This window comes from Pantherophis guttatus, chromosome 10 (genome assembly GCF_059756535.1).
Source record: "Pantherophis guttatus breed Tessera chromosome 10, ASM5975653v1, whole genome shotgun sequence".
In the NCBI taxonomy this organism is placed as follows: Eukaryota; Metazoa; Chordata; class Lepidosauria; order Squamata; family Colubridae; genus Pantherophis; species Pantherophis guttatus.
Genome location: NC_142072.1, coordinates 6212736 through 6231105, shown reverse-complemented (window position 1 = coordinate 6231105; position 18370 = coordinate 6212736). Strand labels below are relative to the sequence as shown.

General features: G+C 43.6%; 1 protein-coding gene across 1 annotated transcript; it reads left to right on the top strand.

Moving 5' to 3' along the window:
* The first annotated feature begins 891 nt into the window (after positions 1-891).
* LOC117677633 (ly6/PLAUR domain-containing protein 3) lies at positions 892-13780 on the top strand. The gene is made up of 5 exons (XM_034437950.3): positions 892-1300; positions 8230-8361; positions 9935-10105; positions 12071-12211; positions 12939-13780. The coding sequence occupies exons 1-5, from the start codon at positions 1228-1230 to the stop codon at positions 13478-13480; spliced, it is 1059 nt and encodes a 352-aa protein (XP_034293841.2). The 5' UTR covers positions 892-1227; the 3' UTR covers positions 13481-13780.
* Positions 13781-18370: the final 4590 nt, after the last annotated feature.

Genomic DNA, 18370 nt, shown 5'->3' with positions numbered 1-18370 from the left:
ACCAGGGGTGGGCTGCTGGGGGTTCACAGGGGTTCGGGAGAATCTCTAGCTAAGATTCTGTACAGTTCAGAGAACCCCCAAATCCCAATCCTGGCTGGCCCTGCCCCGCCCACCCTGCCCCTCCCAGGAATCCCTACATGGCCTGTTTTGGATGCAGGTAAGTGCAGGTTGTGTGTGGAGGCTCGGGGAGGGCGAAAAACGGGCCTACTGGAAGTTCGAGAAGGCTGGGGACTGTTTCCGGCCTCCAGAGGGCCTCCGGAGCCTGGGGAGGCCGATTTCACCCTCCCAAAAGCTCGAGGAAAGCCTCCAGAGCCCGGGGAGGGCAAAAACGCCCATCACCACCACCGTGGTGCAGGAGGCCGACTAAGCCACGCCTACCATGGCCACGCCCACCCAGCAACCAGGCAGAGAACCCCTTGCTAAAATTTTTGAAGCCCACCCCTGCCTGGCACACTGCCACCGTCATAAATAGGAACCAGTTGCCAAGCATTCAAATCTTGGTCACATGACCTTGGGGGATGCTGCCACGGTCGTAAGTGTGAAAAAAAACCGGCCATGTCCCTTTTTTCCGTGGGTTCGTAACTTCGAATGTTCACTAAACAAACGGTTGTAATACAGGGGAAGACCTGCATTCCTTCCGAGGAAGGTGGAAGAGCTGTAGCAACTCCTTATCTTGATCTACATGAGGTTTACCTCCTGGCAACCAAAGCAGGGCCCTGCCATGACCTCCCAAATGGTTTCACTTGATGGAGAAAAGAAGAATTCCTTTTCAATGTCTTCCATCGCCTTTGCCATCTCTTGCTCCTCCAAGTTCAGACTTGCCTCTAATTAGGCAGGAGAATTGTTCTCTCCTGCCTCAAAGTCCTGGATGAAGAATGTAAAAAAACACACACACACACAAAAACCCCTCAACTGGCTGTACTAGTTCCCGATAGGGGCGTCACCCCAGTAAGTGGCCTCCAAGTGCTGGGAAAGGGAAGTGATGGGTTAGAGAGTGGGATGGGATGAATGGAAGAAAGCCCTCAAGGCAAGCAAGAAGCTGCTGAGCAGCCAAATCTAAGGAGGCGTGGCTGAGGGACGAGAATGAACGCCCTGCCCAAGTCATCGACTTATATTTAATGTTTAAGCTTGAACTTTTTAAGGGACTTGACAGAAGCAGAACGTTCTCAAGACCGGCAAGGGGAAAAGAAAAAAGAACCAAGGCAACGTTGGGATTTAGACGACGTAATGATGGGCGCCTACCTACAGCTCCAGATGAGCCCGTCTGTCCTTCTGGTGGCTTTGACGTTTTTCATGAAAGGTAAGAGGACGGGAGATGGTATGGCAACTGCTACAGCTTCAGGATAAGCCATGTTGGAACCAGGAATGCTTGGAAGGCAAGGGGTGACCTCTGGAAAAAGGCTTGGATGAGAAGTTCAAGTGGGAACTTCTGAGCTATCTTGGCTCAGCTCTCAGGAATGGTACCTAGTGATTGGTGATAAAGAAAGCATCGAGGATATAAAATAAAGGCCCATCCTTACCCATTTCGGCCCAATTGCTACACCTATCTGTAATAAATCTAAATTCTAGCACAGAAGCTAAACAAATCCTTAAATGGAAGATTTTTCCAGGGCGTTAACCATACCAGGTTCAAATAAGGAACTTTGCTTGGCATAAATGCATGAAGGTGCCAAAACGGTTGCTCTAAAGATCAAAGCAATATTTTTTTAGGCCATGCTGCTGCCAATGTGTGTCCCCTGCAGTATATATTTACTTTATTGTACTGGTTTTTAAAATTGGTTTTAATTAATGGTCTGATTGTTCGCCACCACCCAGAGTTATTTGTTTGAATGGGTAGCCATATAAATTGAATAAATAAATAAATTAACTTAGATTGCTGTATGTCATTTCTCTAAAATAGTTCTTGTGGCAAATGTCTGTCTGTCTATCTCTCTCTCTTTCTCTCTCTCTCTCTCTCTCTCTCTCTCTCTCTCTCTCTATCTATCTATCTATCTATCTATCTATCTATCTACATAATCTATCTATCTATCTATCTATCTATCTATCTATCACCTATCTATCATCTAGCTATCATCTAGCTAGCTAGCTATCAATCGTCTAGCTATCACCTACCTATCTGTCATCTATCTATCTATCTATCTATCTATCTATCTATCTATCTATCTATCTATTTATCCATCCATCCATCCATCCATCTTTCATCTATCATCTATCTACCTATTATTTATCTATGTATCTATTTTTCTATCTATGATTCTATCTCAGTCTCTCTATATATATCTGTTTGTCTGTCTGTGTCTGTCTGTCTGTCTGTCTATCTATCTATTTATCTATCTATCTATCTATCTATCTATCTATCTATCTATCTATCATCTATCTACCTTCTATATCATCTGCATTCCTATCAACTGATTGAAGAATACAAGGCATTCTTTTAGTTTTTCAAAGGGTTAAGTATTAGTTTTCCAAATAATTGATTCAGGCCCTCTTAATCACAACTTTCCTTCAAAAGGAAGTTTACTTTCTTTTTTCTGTCTTTTTTTTTTTCTATCATGAAATAATAGAGGCCATTGTCTACTTGTGAGCTGAGATGTGCAGCTGAAAAAGCCAGGTTGATAAATTGCGAGGACAGTTGTATTATTCAACTCAGTGATGAATTTTGTTGTATGGCGTGTGGCATGGCTTCATTTATTCACTTCACATTCTTTGGGCAATAGGCTATGGCAGTTCCATTGTGGGCTTGTCTACATTGTTTAAAGGGAGGATGTAAAACAACAGCTGTAACTCTATTTCAGAGTTTCTCAACATCAGCAGTTTTAAGACGTGTGGACTTCAACTCCCACAATTCCCCAGCCAGCCATTCTGCCTGGGAGATACTGGGAGTTGAAGTCCACACATCTTAAAGCTGTTGAGATTGGGTAACCCTCTCTCTATTTGACTGAGGACACAATATGGCAACCTGGTTTTGGTCTCTTTCCAATAAAAGTTGGGAAAATCAGAAAGGCATTCGGGTTCCTCATTATCCTCAGCAATTGGAAGACTGAGAAATAAGGCAACCATGACTCTCATTGAATAAATGATCATTTATTTAGGTAGATACATCAGGAAATGGTCACCCATTGAGCCTATGAGGCTGAAGAGGATTTTACCACAGATCTCTGAACTTCACTGAAGATCTGGGGGAAAAGGACCTTGGCCTTCATTCTCCTCACCTCATAAAAAGCTAATAGAACCAACCATTTCCTCAAAGGCAAAAGGGGGATGACATCACAAATGTCATGAGGTCATTGTACAAAGGACAAGAAATTTGGAGTTGACATAATTTGTAGAATTGACCTACATGACATCATTGTGGCTTCTAACACAGACCAAGGCTGGCAGTGTCAGATCAACAGGCAATGCTTTACCATCTGAGGAAAAATTATGCTGTTGTTTTTTTTACAGTCAAGCCCATCTTTTGTTCCACAATCAACCCCCAAAGGCCAAAAAGGAAAGATAATCATAATTCAAAGAAAAAAAACAAACCATGGTTTAGATTTTTTGCCTCTTTTCCAATAGGCCTCTTTAGAAGCCTGATGACCACAGCCAACGTGGCCAAACCTATAGCTGTTCAGCATATGCCTCTTGTGCGTATATGCCTATACAATTATTTTACAAAATGGGAGAGAGGGATGGAAAATAGGGATTTTTGTTTTAGGACATTTAACCATTGTTTCTGAAGCACTAGAAAGAGCGGGTTAGAAATAAAATTAAGATAACTTCAAAACACGAAAATATGAGTGCTAAATAGAAGGGGATTCTAAACATGGTTTGTGATTGTGCAGTCAAGCCAGGGATGGTTTTTACTTACTTTCCCTACCGGTTTGCAAATGTGAGCACACACGTGTCCCCGTCCATGCATGCACCTGGACTTCCACGCATCCACTTTGCTGGTGCACATGCGCCCGGCCTCAAAAATGTGCGTAAATAGGATGGCATAGAGCCGGTGCGGGTGGGTGGATCCAGCCGTGATTTCTTCTACCGGTTCGGGTAAACCGGTCCAACTGAATACCACCTCTGAGTCCAATTCATACCTGCCTCAGACAGGATCTCTCTTCCATAGGATGTTTGACCCTACCAAAATCAATGATTCCTTTCAAATCTAAGGCCTCCTTCTCAAGACTTCGTTTTCCGGGGATAGACAGTTCTTTAAGGTTACACAACACGGAATTTATAGGGTAGCTTTGTCAGCAAGGAATCATCGTTATGCATCATTCAACAAAAATTCCAGACTGGAGAAAGTTACGCAATAACCTAACTTAAAGCTCACCTGGGGAAATCATTTCAAATAACCCGTTTTAGAGTCATCTAATTCGGCTTCCTGTCCAGAACTACCTCTGGTGTGATGTATCCGTATCCAGACTTCCATAAGGAAGGTCTTTGCACCGTTCCAGAATGAGATTTCCATCCGGGTGATCTCACGGCACTGTTTTGGTTTCATGGCTGGGCCCAATTATTTCCGGCGATGTTTGTGGCTTATTGAAAACCGCCGAAAACCTGGTCTTCCTTTGAACTGCTGCAGCTGTGGGAAGCTTGTGGGTGACCCGTTTCCTCATTTGCAAGAGCTCTGGCTGCACCCTGTCCCTCAGCCTCCAGATATCCTAACAGGTCTTTCAAGGAGAGAAGCAGTTTGATGGATCGCTTCTTCCAGATGATAGGACTTCCTCATCTTATTTGCTCATTTGTTTATCTGGGTTTCAGCAGACAAATATAACATGAGTAAAGACGTAGATGAAGAAGGCAAGCAGAATAACAGAATTGGAAGGGACCTTGGAGGTCTTCTAGTCCAACCCCCTGTTCAGGTAGGAAGGAAACCCTCTACAATTCTGGACAAATGATTGTCTTGAAAACCTCCAGTGATGGAGCTCCCACAACTTCTGAAGGCAAGCCGTTCCACTGGTTGATTGTTCTCACTGTCAGGAAATTTCTCCTTAGTTCTAGGTTGCTTCTCTCCTTGCTTAATTTCCCTCCATTGCTTCTAGTCCTGCCTTCAGGTGTTTTGGAGGCAGGTATTTCAGATTGACCGCTTCTTCTTTGTCACAACCCCTTAGAACATTATTATCATGTCACCCCAGTCCTTCTTTTCATTAAACTAGACATACCCAATTACTGCAATTGTTCTTCATATGTTTTGGCTTCCGATCCCTTAATCGTCTTTGTTGCTCTTCTCTGCACTCTTTCTAGAGCTTTAATATCTTTTTTACACTGTGGCAACCAAAACTAGGTGCAATATTCCAAATGTGGCCTTACCAAGGCATTATAGAGTGGGACTAACACTTCACGTGATCTTGATTCTATCACTCTGTTTATGCAGCCTAGAACTGCGTTGGCTTTTTTAGCACACGGCTGGCTCATATTCAAGTGACTGTCCACTAGGACTCCAAGGAGATTGGACTGCCATTTGTCAGAAATGGTGTAGGGTCTCCTGCTTGGGCGGGGGGTTGGACTAGATGACCTACAAGGTCCCTTCCAACTCTGTTAATCTATTTAATTCCTCTTGCAGTTGTTCCTATTGAGCCAAGTGCCACCTCTTCTATACCTGTGCATTTGGGTTTTTCTTTCCTAAGTATAGAACATTTTCCCCTTTGTGTGAAGGAGTGAGGAGCGTTTTTGAGCTTCCAGGATTGAGGTAGGAGAGCAAATTTTCTGTCTGGTTTTAGCATGCTAAAATCTGTGGATTGTCATTCAATGCGTCTTTCAAAGAATGAGGGAGTGGAAAAAAGGGGTGCGTGGAAGTGTCCTGCTAAATTAGCTTTAATTTGGATGACGTGAATCGATGTATTATTCTGTTAATGAAAGCTACCCATGTTGTTTAAAAAGATTCTGGAGAAGCAGCTGTAGAAAGTTAGCACCCACCCCTCTCTTAGAAGAATGAAATATTTTGAGAAATGTTAAAAAGGCAGAACATTATATTTCTCTGGATGAGAAATGGAGAAAACATGCTCTTGGAAAACAGCACCCACATTCCTTAATAGCCCACAGCAGATGTCAGCACTTAAAAGGTAAAGAAATAGCTAGCTCTATTCACAAGCAAATACCCTCACCCAAGATCCAGCAAAGATAGGATTAGCCCTCAGCCACAATAGGAATAGCCCAAAGCCCCTTCTTTGCATCATCTCAGTTGCACCACTCCCAGCAGTCCAAACTTCAACCAAACCTAGCTCAGACAAACTCCTAGGATTTGTACATGGCCCCATGGGAGTCTGACAACAGCCAATAGAATACATGTTCTTGTACAGGAACAGGAAGCTCAAGTGCAAAGTCCAAGACAAGGTATAAATACCACCCACTCTCAACTCCATGGGGTCAGCTGCACCAGAACTACAAACATGTGGTTCTGTTCATCAATAAATGGACCCTTTTCCAATCAGCCTCCAGCCTCCATTTTGTCTCCATTGCCTTTCTCCCGGCTTGGAACTGAACCAGATGAATATTTCTTCCAACACAGCAACAACAAGTGAACTGGGAGTGTAGTTGGACGCACACAGTGCTGTGTTCCTGAGGTGCTCACACAGGTGGAAGCATTCGTATGAGACTCACCTTGGGCGGGGTCATCAGGATTAGTGAAATCACCCACCATGGATGAACCGGAGTGGAGAATGAAAGAGCTGAGAAGGTTATGCAGGAGAAAAACAGGGCGGAAGAGGCTATAATGAAAAAGCAGAGATCTGCGGATTAACGCAAAGAAGTAGGAGCAGGTGGAGATGCCTGGGAAGAAGAGCCAAAAGCATTCAAAACAAGATGAGCCATCAAGTGGAGGGGAGAAATAGATTACTGTTTTCCAGGTTGGATTTGGGAGATGCCCAGGAGGAGAAAAAGAAAACACAGGGGAAGTCCTTTGTGGGTTAATCATCTACTCTCAAATTACTAATGTCCAAAATGTATGTTGGCATCTAACACACATTTTGGCAGCTTGCAAATTCATTGTGCAAATTAGACAGTGAAAGAAATAGAATAGAATAACAGAGTTGGGAGGGACTTTGGAGGTCTTCTAGTCCAACCTCCTGCTTAGGCAGGAAACCCTGCACCACTTCAGACAAATGGTTATCCAACATCTTCTTAAAAGCTTCCAGTGTTGGAGCATTCACAACTTCTGGAGGCAAGTTGTTCCACTGGTTAATTGTTCTAACTGTCAGGAATTTTCTCCTTAGTTCTAGGTTGCTTCTCTCCTTGATTAGTTTCCACCCATTGCTTCTTGTCCTGCCCTCAGGTGCTTTGGAGAAGAGCTTGACTCCCTCTTCTTTGTGGCAGCCCCTGAGATATTGGAACACTGCTATCATGTCTCCCCTAGTCCTTCTTTTCATTAAACTAGACACACCCAAATGGAGCCCTGGTTTTCTTTAGGAGTAATTCCACCTTTGCAGTGTGATTAGCCTACGACCAGATCTGTCGGTCACCAAAAGCATTCCTCTGCTTCCTTTAGATGCTTAATTTGGATGTGATCTCGCAATCAGATCACAGGTGGCCTTTTCCTTCCTTATTTCAATCTTGGAGCTATTCAGGAATCCTAATGAAAACAGAATAACAGAATTGGAAGGGAGCTTGAAGGTCTTCTAATCCAGCGCCCTGCTCAAACAGGAAACCCTATACCATTTCAGACAAATGGTTGTCCAATCTGTTCTTATTCTCCAGGGTTGCAGTACCCACAACTTCTGGAAGCAAATATCCCTCTTTTAATAAAGTTGTGATGAGCTGAGAAGGAGAACGGCCGTCAGAACAAAAGGAAAATTGGCTGGGGTCCTTCACCCCACAGTTCATCTCAGTTTCATGGATGCTTCCCATGAAAGTCTACTTCAGTATGGCTGGCTGGCTGGCTGGCTGTGGAATTCTGGAAGTTGAAGTTCACAAGCCTTAAAGTTGCCAAGGCTGGACATTTCTGGTCTACATCAGTATATATCAGGGGTGAAATCCAACAGGTTCTGACAGGTTCTGGAGAACCGGTAGCAGAAATTTTGAGCAGTTCGGAGAACCGGCAAATACCACCTCTGGCTGGCCCCAGAGTGGGGTGGGTATGGAGATTTTGCAGTATCCTTCCCCTGCCACGCCCACCAAGCCACACCCACCAAGCCACATCACAGCCACCAAGCCACGTCCACAGAACCGGTAGTAAAAAAAATTGGATTTCACCACTGGTATATATTCACTCTTTTTAATTGGGGTTTTCTAATTTTGGACATCTGCCCTATACAGGTGCCTTGGCTCTGGAGTGCCACAGCTGTGTGGACTTGGGTGATGGCGGTTGCAGTCAGCAGCGGATGAAAAATTTGACCTGCCCCAGCAATGCCCACGTCTGTGTGGAAACCGTGGCTGCTGTGGAATGGAGTGAGTAGCCACAAATGCTTTTTTCCAGCCCAAAGGGGGATGTGACACCACAGGGTTGAGTTTTCGATTCCTTCTTTAGTTCTGCAAGTGCAAAACTTTGATTTTTTTTGGTTTCTCTGAAGCTTTTCTTCCCTTGCCAGAGTTGAGTCAGCAGAATCACCCAATGGGGAGAATGGGTGACATATAAATTTAGTAAAAAACAAATACTGGTAGTCCTCGATTTATGACCACAATGGAACCCCAAATTTCTGTCACTAAGCAAGACAGTTGTTAAGTGGGTTTTGTCCCCATTTTACAACCTTTCTTGCCACTGTTAAGTGAATCACTGCAACTGTTAAGTTAGTAACATGGTTGTTAAGTGAATCTGGCTTCCCCATTGCTTTGCTGGTCAGAAGGTCACAAAAGGGAGATCACATGACCTCTGCAACCGTCATAAATATGAGTCCATTGCCAAGCATCCAAATTTTGGTCAGGCAACCATGGGGATGCTGCAACGGTCATAAATGTGAAAAATGGTCATTAGTAACTTTGAATAAACGAACTGTTGTAAATTGAAGACTACCTGTATTTTTGCTTTCATTTCGAAAATAGAGTAGTAGCCAAAATTGTGGAAACCTTTTGGGAAAAGTTTCTAAAACTAGCTAATAACACCACTTTTTTTTTTTAGTAGTATCATAAAATTATATATCCATGGAAAGATAATTTAATCAAGAATGTAATGCAGTAACTTTTATGAAGGATTTGCTATTAGAATAGCAGTTACAGTATAAGGAAGAAAAGGGAAACACGTAGAAAAAACGAGATATACAAAAATAATCACCATGTCAGTTAATACTTCGTTGGGTAATCTTTAGCACGAATTATGGCCTTACGATGTCTTCCCATGGAGTGAACCAAGTCTTTGAGTTCTGCAGCTGTTCTAATGTGAAACCAAGATGGAATGATGGCTTCTATTAACTGGGTTTTATTGCTGGGTCGCTTCTGACTAACCAGTTTCTTTAGTTGGCTCCATAAATTATCAATGGGGTGAAGGTCTGGGCTATTCCCAGGCCATTCCAGCAGTGGAATATGATTATCTTGAAACACCAAAAAAAAAAGTGGTCTTATTAGCCATCAAACCTCAAAAATACACTTTTCCCAAAAGGTTTCCACAATTTTGGCCACTACTGTACCTTTCAGCATCACCAATAATTTGGTGATGGATACTGGAGACTCTTTGCAGCCTCCCTTCCATGCTAAATTTCCCAACCTGTACATTCATGGCTCTTCAGATGGCATTTCCTCCCGATGAATTAAAGTCCAACAAATTAACTTGGGTAGAATTGGATAGAAGGGTGGGAGGGCTACAAATTCTGGAGAGAAGGCCCCACATGTGGAGAGAAGAAGCGACATTCGCATACATTCCATGGTCAAGTTGTAACCAGACTCCCCCTTCCTTCCATGCTTTTTGTGGCTGGCTGGGGAATTCTGGGAGTTGAAGTCCATAAGGTCTTAAAGTCTACAAGGTCGCCATCTTTGGAGAGCCCTGTTCTAAGCCATCTTATCTTCCTCTGTAACCTCTTGGTTCTTTCAGGTCACGGGAAGTTCTCCGTTGGCGAAAAGGGTTGCGGGCTGGGCATGCCAGGAACCAATGACAAGGCGGTGGAAGTGCACGGCATCCTGGCTTTCTCTCAGCTCCACCAGTGCAACACGAGCCAATGCAACGTTAAACTGGACATCAAAGCACTCCAGCTGCACCCCATGGGTAAACCCCGGCCCACATAATTTCAATTTTCAATTTAATTCAATTTATATGCCGCCTCTCTCCGAAGACTCAGGGCGATAAGAACGATGCTTCTCTTTAGAAGATTGTTAGTCTTAGCCATCTACTGCTATGTCCCTGTGGAATATTGGAATATTTTCCCAGCATCCTTAATAAACTGGGACTTTCCGAATATGAAGGATCCTTAGCTTGTAAATTAAATAAATTGTAAATAAAATAAATTCCTTAGGCATGAAAGCCGGCTGGGTGACTTTGGGCCGGTCTATCTCAGCTCAACTCTGTGAGCTGTTGTGGGAAAATAGAAGGCAGGAGTCTTAGGCATGTTCATTGCCTTAAGTTATATATATAAGGCAGGGGTGAAATCCAGCAGGTTCTGACAGGTTCTGGAGAACCGGTAGCGGAAATTTTGAGCAGTTTGGAGAACCGGCAGTGGAAATTTTGAGTAGTTCAGAGAACCGGCAAATACCACCTCTGGCTGGCCCCAGAGTGGGGTGGGAATGGAGATTTTGCAATATCCTTCCCCCAGTAGTGTGGAGGGAATGGGGATTTTGCAGTATCCTTCCCCTGGAGTGGGGTGGGAATGGGGATTTTGCAGTATCCTTCCTCTGCCATGCCCACCAAGCCACACCCATGATGCCACATCATGCCCAACAAGCTACGCCCACAGAACCGGTAGTAAAAAAAAATTGGATTTCACCACTGATATAAGGGTAGAATAAAAATATGATAATGATAATAATAACAATAATGCAACAATAATAGCAATAACAGGAAGTACTGTGAGGAAAAAATACAGGAAGAAAAAGAGTAGCAAGATAAAGATAAGTGTTTCTCGACCTTGGCAACTTTAAGATGTGCGGATTTCAACTCCCAGAATTCCCCAGGCTGGCTGGAGAATTCTGGGAGTTGAAGTCCACACATCTTAAAGTTGCCAAAAATTGAGAAACAGCGATCTAGATATCCACAGAAAATTACACTGATGTGTTCCTATAGAAATGAGCTCACCTTCAGGGAATATTTGTCTTTTGTCATCCCGAGGCCCGCAAACAACGGTTGCAATGCTTTGTGTAAAACGTACAATAGCCACAAAAGCTAGTTTACCTAGAACGATGTCTCTTCACCCGTGCCTTTGTGTTCTTAGGCTAAGAGCTTTTTTTGCATAATGTGCAAATATGCTTTTAATGGTTTTGTTTTCTTTAGCCTTCCCTTTTATATAAATCCCAACAGTATTCTTTCTGGGAAAGGAAAGGTCAGATGCAGCTGAATCAATAACTAACAGAGGCAGCCTGTTTAAATTTAGGACCGGTTTCAAAAGCCACTTTTGGCTAATCTTAGTTTAGTTTATTTATTTGTCAAGCATAGATAAGATAACAGGTAAAAGTATAAACATAATTTGAATACATGAAAAGAGTAAGTAAAAAAGGAATATTAGGATAGGGACGGTAGGTACGCTGGTGCACTTATGCACTCCCCTTACAGACCTCTTAGGAATGGGGTGAGGTCAACAGTTTAAGGTTAAAGTTTTGGGGGTTTGGGGAAGAAACTACAGAGTCAGGTAGTGCATTTCAGGCATTGACCGCTCTGTTACTGAAATCATATTTTCTGCAGTCGAGTTTGGAACGGTTTACCTTGAGTTTGTATCTATTATTTGCTCGTGTATTGTTGTGGTTGAAGCTGAAGTAGTCATTGACAGGAAGGACATTGTGGCAGATAATTTTATGTACTATGCTTAGGTCAGACTGAAGTCGGCGTAGTTCTAAGTTGTCTAAGCCCAAAATCTTGGGCTTAATCTTGGCGCTAGTTTGGTTTAAGAAAAAATTATAAATACTTCTGGCCCAACTCAGTTCTAATGCTTCTTCTAGAATTCAACCAATTTAAAGTTCTTATCTTTTTCATCCTTGATAATGCTATTTTTTTTTCCTTTTTTTAAAACGGCTCTACCTCCAGATAACGTAAGTGCTCGGATTCCCAACGGAGTGGAATGCTACAGCTGTGATGGAGACAACTGCACAATGGACAAGTCTGCCATTGTCAAGTGTTATGATAATTTCCGAGGTTGTTTCCATGGCAATGTCACAATGAAAGCAGGTGAGACTTCTGAAGGTCATTTTTTAAAAAAACGTGACTAATTTGGCTTTCTTGGGATTCCAGTGACCGTAGGGCCCTAAATATGTCGGATTTCTTCCTTTCCTAGGAAAGGAGGAGCAGGGGAGATGGATTAATGGAGCTAAGAGGATGAGTAAGTGATCAGTGTCCTCTGAGTGAAGGCCATCATAACCCAGCTGAAATAAAAATTATTTTCTAATTGTGTAGGAAATCACGTTCTCCGATATATAGTAAAAACGGAGAGGAAGCAGAGGTTAAATGAGGGTATTCAGTCTTGCTCGGAGAATGGCAAACTTTTAAGAACTACAATTATATTGAGTTTTTTTTTTTTTTAAACCCTTTCTACTTATTTATTTTTTTTAAAAAAACAACACACAGCATTTATATTTCTCTGCCAGATAGATTTCTTTCCCTTAAACTTTCTTTTTTTTTCTTTTTTTAAAAAAAAGTTACAAAATTGCTGCAGCGCTGTTGGGAAGGGAGTGTATGATTTGACAAACTGTTCGCATTCTTGACTTTTTAACGGAGATTAAATGAATTGTTTGGTTAACCTTGACTCAAAAAAAAAAAATCCCTTCGCGCTGAACACAGAGAGAACTTTATTTGGAATGGAGCGGGGGGGGGAGGGTGGAAATAACACTTCGGACCAAAACTGTTAGCCTTGAAGGAGGACATCTGCCTTAAAGTTGCTTCTTCTCATCTTTTCCAGGGAATTTTTCACTGACGAAACCCATCAAAGGATGCGTTCAAGATGGCGACTGTACCAAGGTCAGGAAAGGGAGTCCTGCCATCACCCTCTCAGGCTCCTGTTGTTCAGGGAATCTCTGCAACACTAATCTCTCCAACAAGACACACTTCTCCACCTCCATCCCAAGGCTGGCCTTCCTGCCGGCTGAAGAACCCAAGGAGAACGCAACTGCCACTACCCCTTCGACGTTGGTCCGGGTCAACGCAGCCACAGCGGTAGCTTCCACTTCCGGCAAGCTCACCCGTTCTCTTGCTGTGAGCCCATCGGTGGGCGGCCCTCAGAAGGACCACAGTCATGAGCACGACCACGACCATGACCATGACCATGACCACGACCACGACCACAGTCACGAAGAGGATGAAAAGAACAACGTCGTTCAAAATAGGAAAGTGGTCCCTTCTGTGAAGGTTGAAGAAAGACAAGTTGGTGGGCCGAAGGGAGGCGTAGCAGGCTTGCAGGGGTCAGTCCTGGTGACTTTTCTGCTCCTTGGCTTGTGTCTGTGAAGGTGACTCAAAGGAGTGAAATGACATTCAACCTCCTTCCTCCTCCTTTTTTTTTTTCTTCTTTGCTAGATCGAAGCTTATCGCGTACAGCTTTGCCTCATTTGGTACGATCGCTCCCGCTCTGAGCAGGAGGTTGGACTAGAAGGCCTCCAAAGTCCCTTCCAACTCTGTTATTCTATTGTGTTAATTCTGTTTTGTCTGCCTGTACTAGGCCTCTTCTCAAGAAGCCGGCATTTTGGATGTAATGTCCGATTGATGACGTTTGAGTATCGGAAATAAATTTTCCTTTGGTGCGCTTCAGTGGTGGGTTCCTCCCGGTTCGGCCCGGTTCCGCTGAGCCGGTAGCGGTGACGATATGACATCACCAAACCGGTTCTGCCCCCCCGCCCCCTGCCCCCCCGTCCCCTCCTGCATTATTCTTACCTTTTATTTGGCCCCACCCCCAATCTATTGCTGCCTCCTGAGTCCCAGCTGATCGGCTAGAAGGAAAAAAACTGTTTAAACTCTTGCCGCGGAGCTTCAAAGGGCCGCCCTACAGCTGATCAGTGTTAAAAGGCAGTGTGGTGGTAGACCGGTGCCTGCAAAAATGAATGGGTAGACCAGTGCCTCCAAAAACAAATGAGTAGACCGGTACAGCTCTGCAAGCAGTTAAAAGCCTGGTAGACCAGTACCTCTGCTAAATCCTAAAGAATTGTCACATGACCATCAAGCCACGCCCACAAAATAAACCACGCTCACAGAACCGGTAGTAAAAAAAATTAGAACCCACCCCTGGTGCGCTGCTCTATAACACGTACTCCTTGACTTACAACCATTCGCTTAGTGACCGTTCAACGTTACAGTCGCACCGAAACCAGTGACCTTCAAACCGTCCCTTGCACTTATGACCGTCACAGCATCCAAAAAAATCATGTGGTCAAAATTCAGACGCTTGGCAACAGGCAAATATTTACAATAGTTGCGGCATTGCAGTGTGACGGGATCGCCATTTGTGACCGTCCCAGATGGCTTCTGACAAGCAAAGTCAAGGAGAGAAGCCAGATTTGCTTAATGACTACATGGCTCACTTAACAACTGCTGTGATTCACTTAACAACCATGGCAAAAAAAAGGTTGTAAAATTGGGCATATGGCACTTAACAAGCGCCTTAGTAGTAAAAAAAAATCTGGTCTCCATTGTGCTCTTAGGTCCAGAACTACCTGTACTTTATTTTCATGGTAGTCATTAGAAATTAAGACTCACTGCTCTGGTATATGATTCATCTCATGTTTATGGGTAGCAAAACCTGGTTTCAGTCTTCCAAAACAAAGTCAATTCCTTTTGCATGGGGGCCTTTTCCTGCCCTCCTCTTCCAATATTATTTTGTGCCGATCAGACTTCCAGAGTTTTGGCAGTTCACATAAATTTTGACTTGACAGAGGTCAGAAGGAAGGCGCATGCAGCTGAAGTTAAGCTGTAACTTAATGACGTAAAACCGACCAACTCAAAGAAATCAGCTTTTTGCGTGGGCCCTAATGATTTAACCCTGTCAAAGTGTTCTGGAAATCATGAATGCCAAAATGTGGTCTGAGATCCAGGAGGTGGTAGACAGGTTTTGGTTGAGAGCTTACACCAGGAAGAGTGTAGAGTTAAGTGGATTGTTGCCACTTTGAAATTTGAATTTTAATCCTGAAATGCTGGAGCAGAGCTATGAAAGTATAAAATCAACACATGTAGCTCTTTACTTTTTCAAGGGGATCTATCCCAGGGAAGAAATCCAGCAGGTCCTGACAGGTTCTGGAGAACCGGTAATGGAAATTTTGAGTAGTTTGGAGAACCGGCAAATACCGCCTCTGGCTGGTCCCAGAGTGGAGTGGGAATGGAGATTTTGCAGTATCCTTCCCCTGGAGTGGGGTGGAAATGGAGATTTTGTAGCATCCTTCCCCAGCCACGCCCACCAAGCCACACCACGCCCACCAAGCCACATCCACAGAACCAGTAGTAAAAATATTTGGATTTCACCACTGATCTATCCCAACTTCAGTGAATGAATAAAATGAATCAAACTGTAACCCTCACCAGACAGATCATGTAAAATAGGAAATAAAACCTTTAGACGGCAATTTTGCATTTTAAGTACTTTCCATAATTTGCACACATGATGAAATGTTTATTTTTTTAACATTTGAGGGGAGATGGATTTCGGGGGTTTTGCCTTCTCATGCTCAATTGAGCCTGGAACCAACCAGCAAACATCTGCTCCATAAACTGATATCAAAGCCAATAGAATGCCAAATCAAGGGATAAGACAAAGATTGAAGTTTTGACTAAATTCATACAACGCTCTAGACCAGGGATGTCAAACTCTCTGTGGTGGCACCTACCCTTTGGAACAATCTACCCCCAGACATACGAGTGATCTCCGACCTCCGGACTTTTCGTCGGGCCCTAAAAACTTATTTTTTTCAGTTAGCCGGTCTCTCTTGATTTTATGGTTGGTTTTAAAATTTGATACGGATTTTAAATTGATAAATTTTAAACTACGGGCCAAATTTATCTAATTATTTTAAATCTATTTTTAACTGTAACTTTATGTATAAATGTTTTTATTTTGGCTGTTCACCGCCCTGAGTCCGAAAGGAGAAGGGCGGTATAGAAGTTTGAATAATAAATAAATAAATAAATAAATGTCAGGGGCGCCTGTGGCAACCCAAGTGCTCTGCCAGTGAAAACAGGCTCCCGAGCTCTGTATCCAGGTATGACGGCCTCGTTCAACCCTCTGCCAGTGCAAACGGAGCTTAGGAGGGCTGCATGCGGCCCTCCCGAGCTCCGTTTGTGCTGGCAGAGAGTTGCACGAGACCGTCGCAGCCGGAAATGGAGCTCAGGAGCCCGTTTTCATTGGCAGAAACACCGTAGGCCGGTCCTTCACTGTTTCCAGAGTGGCCCCGTGGGCCAAATCTAAGCACTTTGCAGATCGGATGCGGCCTGCAGGTCTTGAGTCTCACACCCCTGCTCTAGACTAAACTAAAACGAGGGTTGTTTGTGAGTCAGCTTATTGCGTATTTCCAGCCATTATCTTAGCATGTCACAATGAACCAGGTCATCGGATTAGGGCACAATACGATTTATTCATTTGGCTCTAGCATGTTATGTGAACATAGAAATTGTATTTAGTTCACTTGGGTGAAGGGTGCGTTGTAGGAACCCAGCTCCTAAATCTCGGCAGAAATCCCACCCACCCTCCCACCCACCCTTGTTGCTCTCAAGCAGGAACAAATCAAATCCCCAAAGTTTAAACACATCTGGTGCTGTTATTCTTCATTCAGTTTATTTTGTTCCTGTTTGTAAATAGCTTTAATTGTGACTCTTGCCAAAGTAATAAATGTCAAGGAAAACTGGACTCGGAAATATATTAACAAATAAAGAGATTGGAACTTGGCTGGTCAAAGTGCCTTGCTTAGGAGATTTGCAGGGTGTGTGTCTCTCTCTCTCTCTCTCTCTCTCTGTTGCTTCTTATTGCTCATCACTCTTGTTATTTGCCATTTTCATGCTATGAGGCTGTTGGAAGAAACGTCCATCTGGGTTCAGTTCCAAGTGGGGAGAAAGACACTGGAAACATGGAGGCTGATTGGAAAGATGGTTTAATGGTGAAGCAGAACCACCAAGCACGTGTGATTCTGGGTAGCTGACCACATGAAGTTGAGGGAGAGAGAGGTATTTATGCACCTTCTCTTGGGCCTTGCCCTTGAGCTTCCTGTTCCTGTGCAAGAAATATATTCTATTGGTTGTCAGACTCCCATGGGGCTATGTAGGGATCATAGCAGAGGTGGGTTTCAGCAGGTTCTGACCACTTCTGGAGAACTGGTAGTGGAAATTTTGTGTAGTTCTGAGAACCAGTAGTAAAAATTCTGACTGGCCCCGCCTCCATCTATTCTCTGCCTCCCGAGTCCCAGTTGATTGGGAGGAAATGGGGATTTTGCAGTAACCTTCCCCTGGAGTGGGGTGGGAATGCAGATTTTAAATATCCTGCCATGCCCACCAAGCCATGCCACGCCCACCAAGCAACACCCACAGAACCGGTAGTAAAAAATTTTGAAACCCACCACTGGATCATAGCTGACTTTTTAGGTTGTCTGAATTAAGTTTGACTGAAACCTGGACTCTCTGAGAGGATGTAGTGAGAAGGTCTGTGTCCTTAAAGGGTGTTGGGCCATTCCTATTGTGTCTTAATGGCTTTCCTGGTTTGGATCTTGAGTGAGGGCTGATCCTATCATTCTACCGAATTCTGCCTTTGTTCCAAATATCCTGACTTGAATGAATTAGAAATCTGCATTTCTAAAAGCTGGTCTCAACTTAATATCTGCTTGGGGGCAGGAAACTGTGGCTCTGAGTTTCTGTTTCCTTTCAGATTTCTATTTCTCGTTTAGAGGAAATATAATATTCTGCCTTTTTAAATATTTCTCAATTTGAAATCTCCTAGAAATTTCATTCTTCTAGGAGAGGGGTGAGTGCTAACTTTATACAAGACAAAATAAGGAGAGACCGTCGCAGCCGGAAATGGAGCTCAGGAGCCCGTTTTCATAATAAGGAGAGGACAAAATAAGGAGAGAATAACAGTAACAGAGTTGGAAGGGACCTTGGAGGTCATTTAGTCCAACCCCCTGATCACGCAGGAGATCTGTACTAGGGATTCGAACCGCCAAACTGACAACCTTTCTGAGAGGTCTTGTTCTTGCAGTACAAGAAAACAAGGAAGGAAGGAGGGTAAACCTGTGGTTGAAATATGTGAGGGTTGAAAGAAGAGATGGGGGTTCCTGTCCATCAGTGTCCTAGAAGGACCCCTATTGGAGATCAAAGGGAATGGGGTGCTACCTTCTAAAACCATCCATCTTTGATGAGCTGGGACAGTGT

Bases quoted from the DNA above. Each gene is read 5' to 3' on its own strand.
- LOC117677633 (XM_034437950.3), top strand. From the start codon at position 1,228: ATGATGGGCGCCTACCTACAGCTCCAGATGAGCCCGTCTGTCCTTCTG. The intron at 8,362-9,934 runs GTGAGTAGCCAC...TGGTTCTTTCAG, and splicing joins CGTGGCTGCTGTGGAATGGA to GTCACGGGAAGTTCTCCGTT. The intron at 12,212-12,938 runs GTGAGACTTCTG...CATCTTTTCCAG, and splicing joins CAATGTCACAATGAAAGCAG to GGAATTTTTCACTGACGAAA.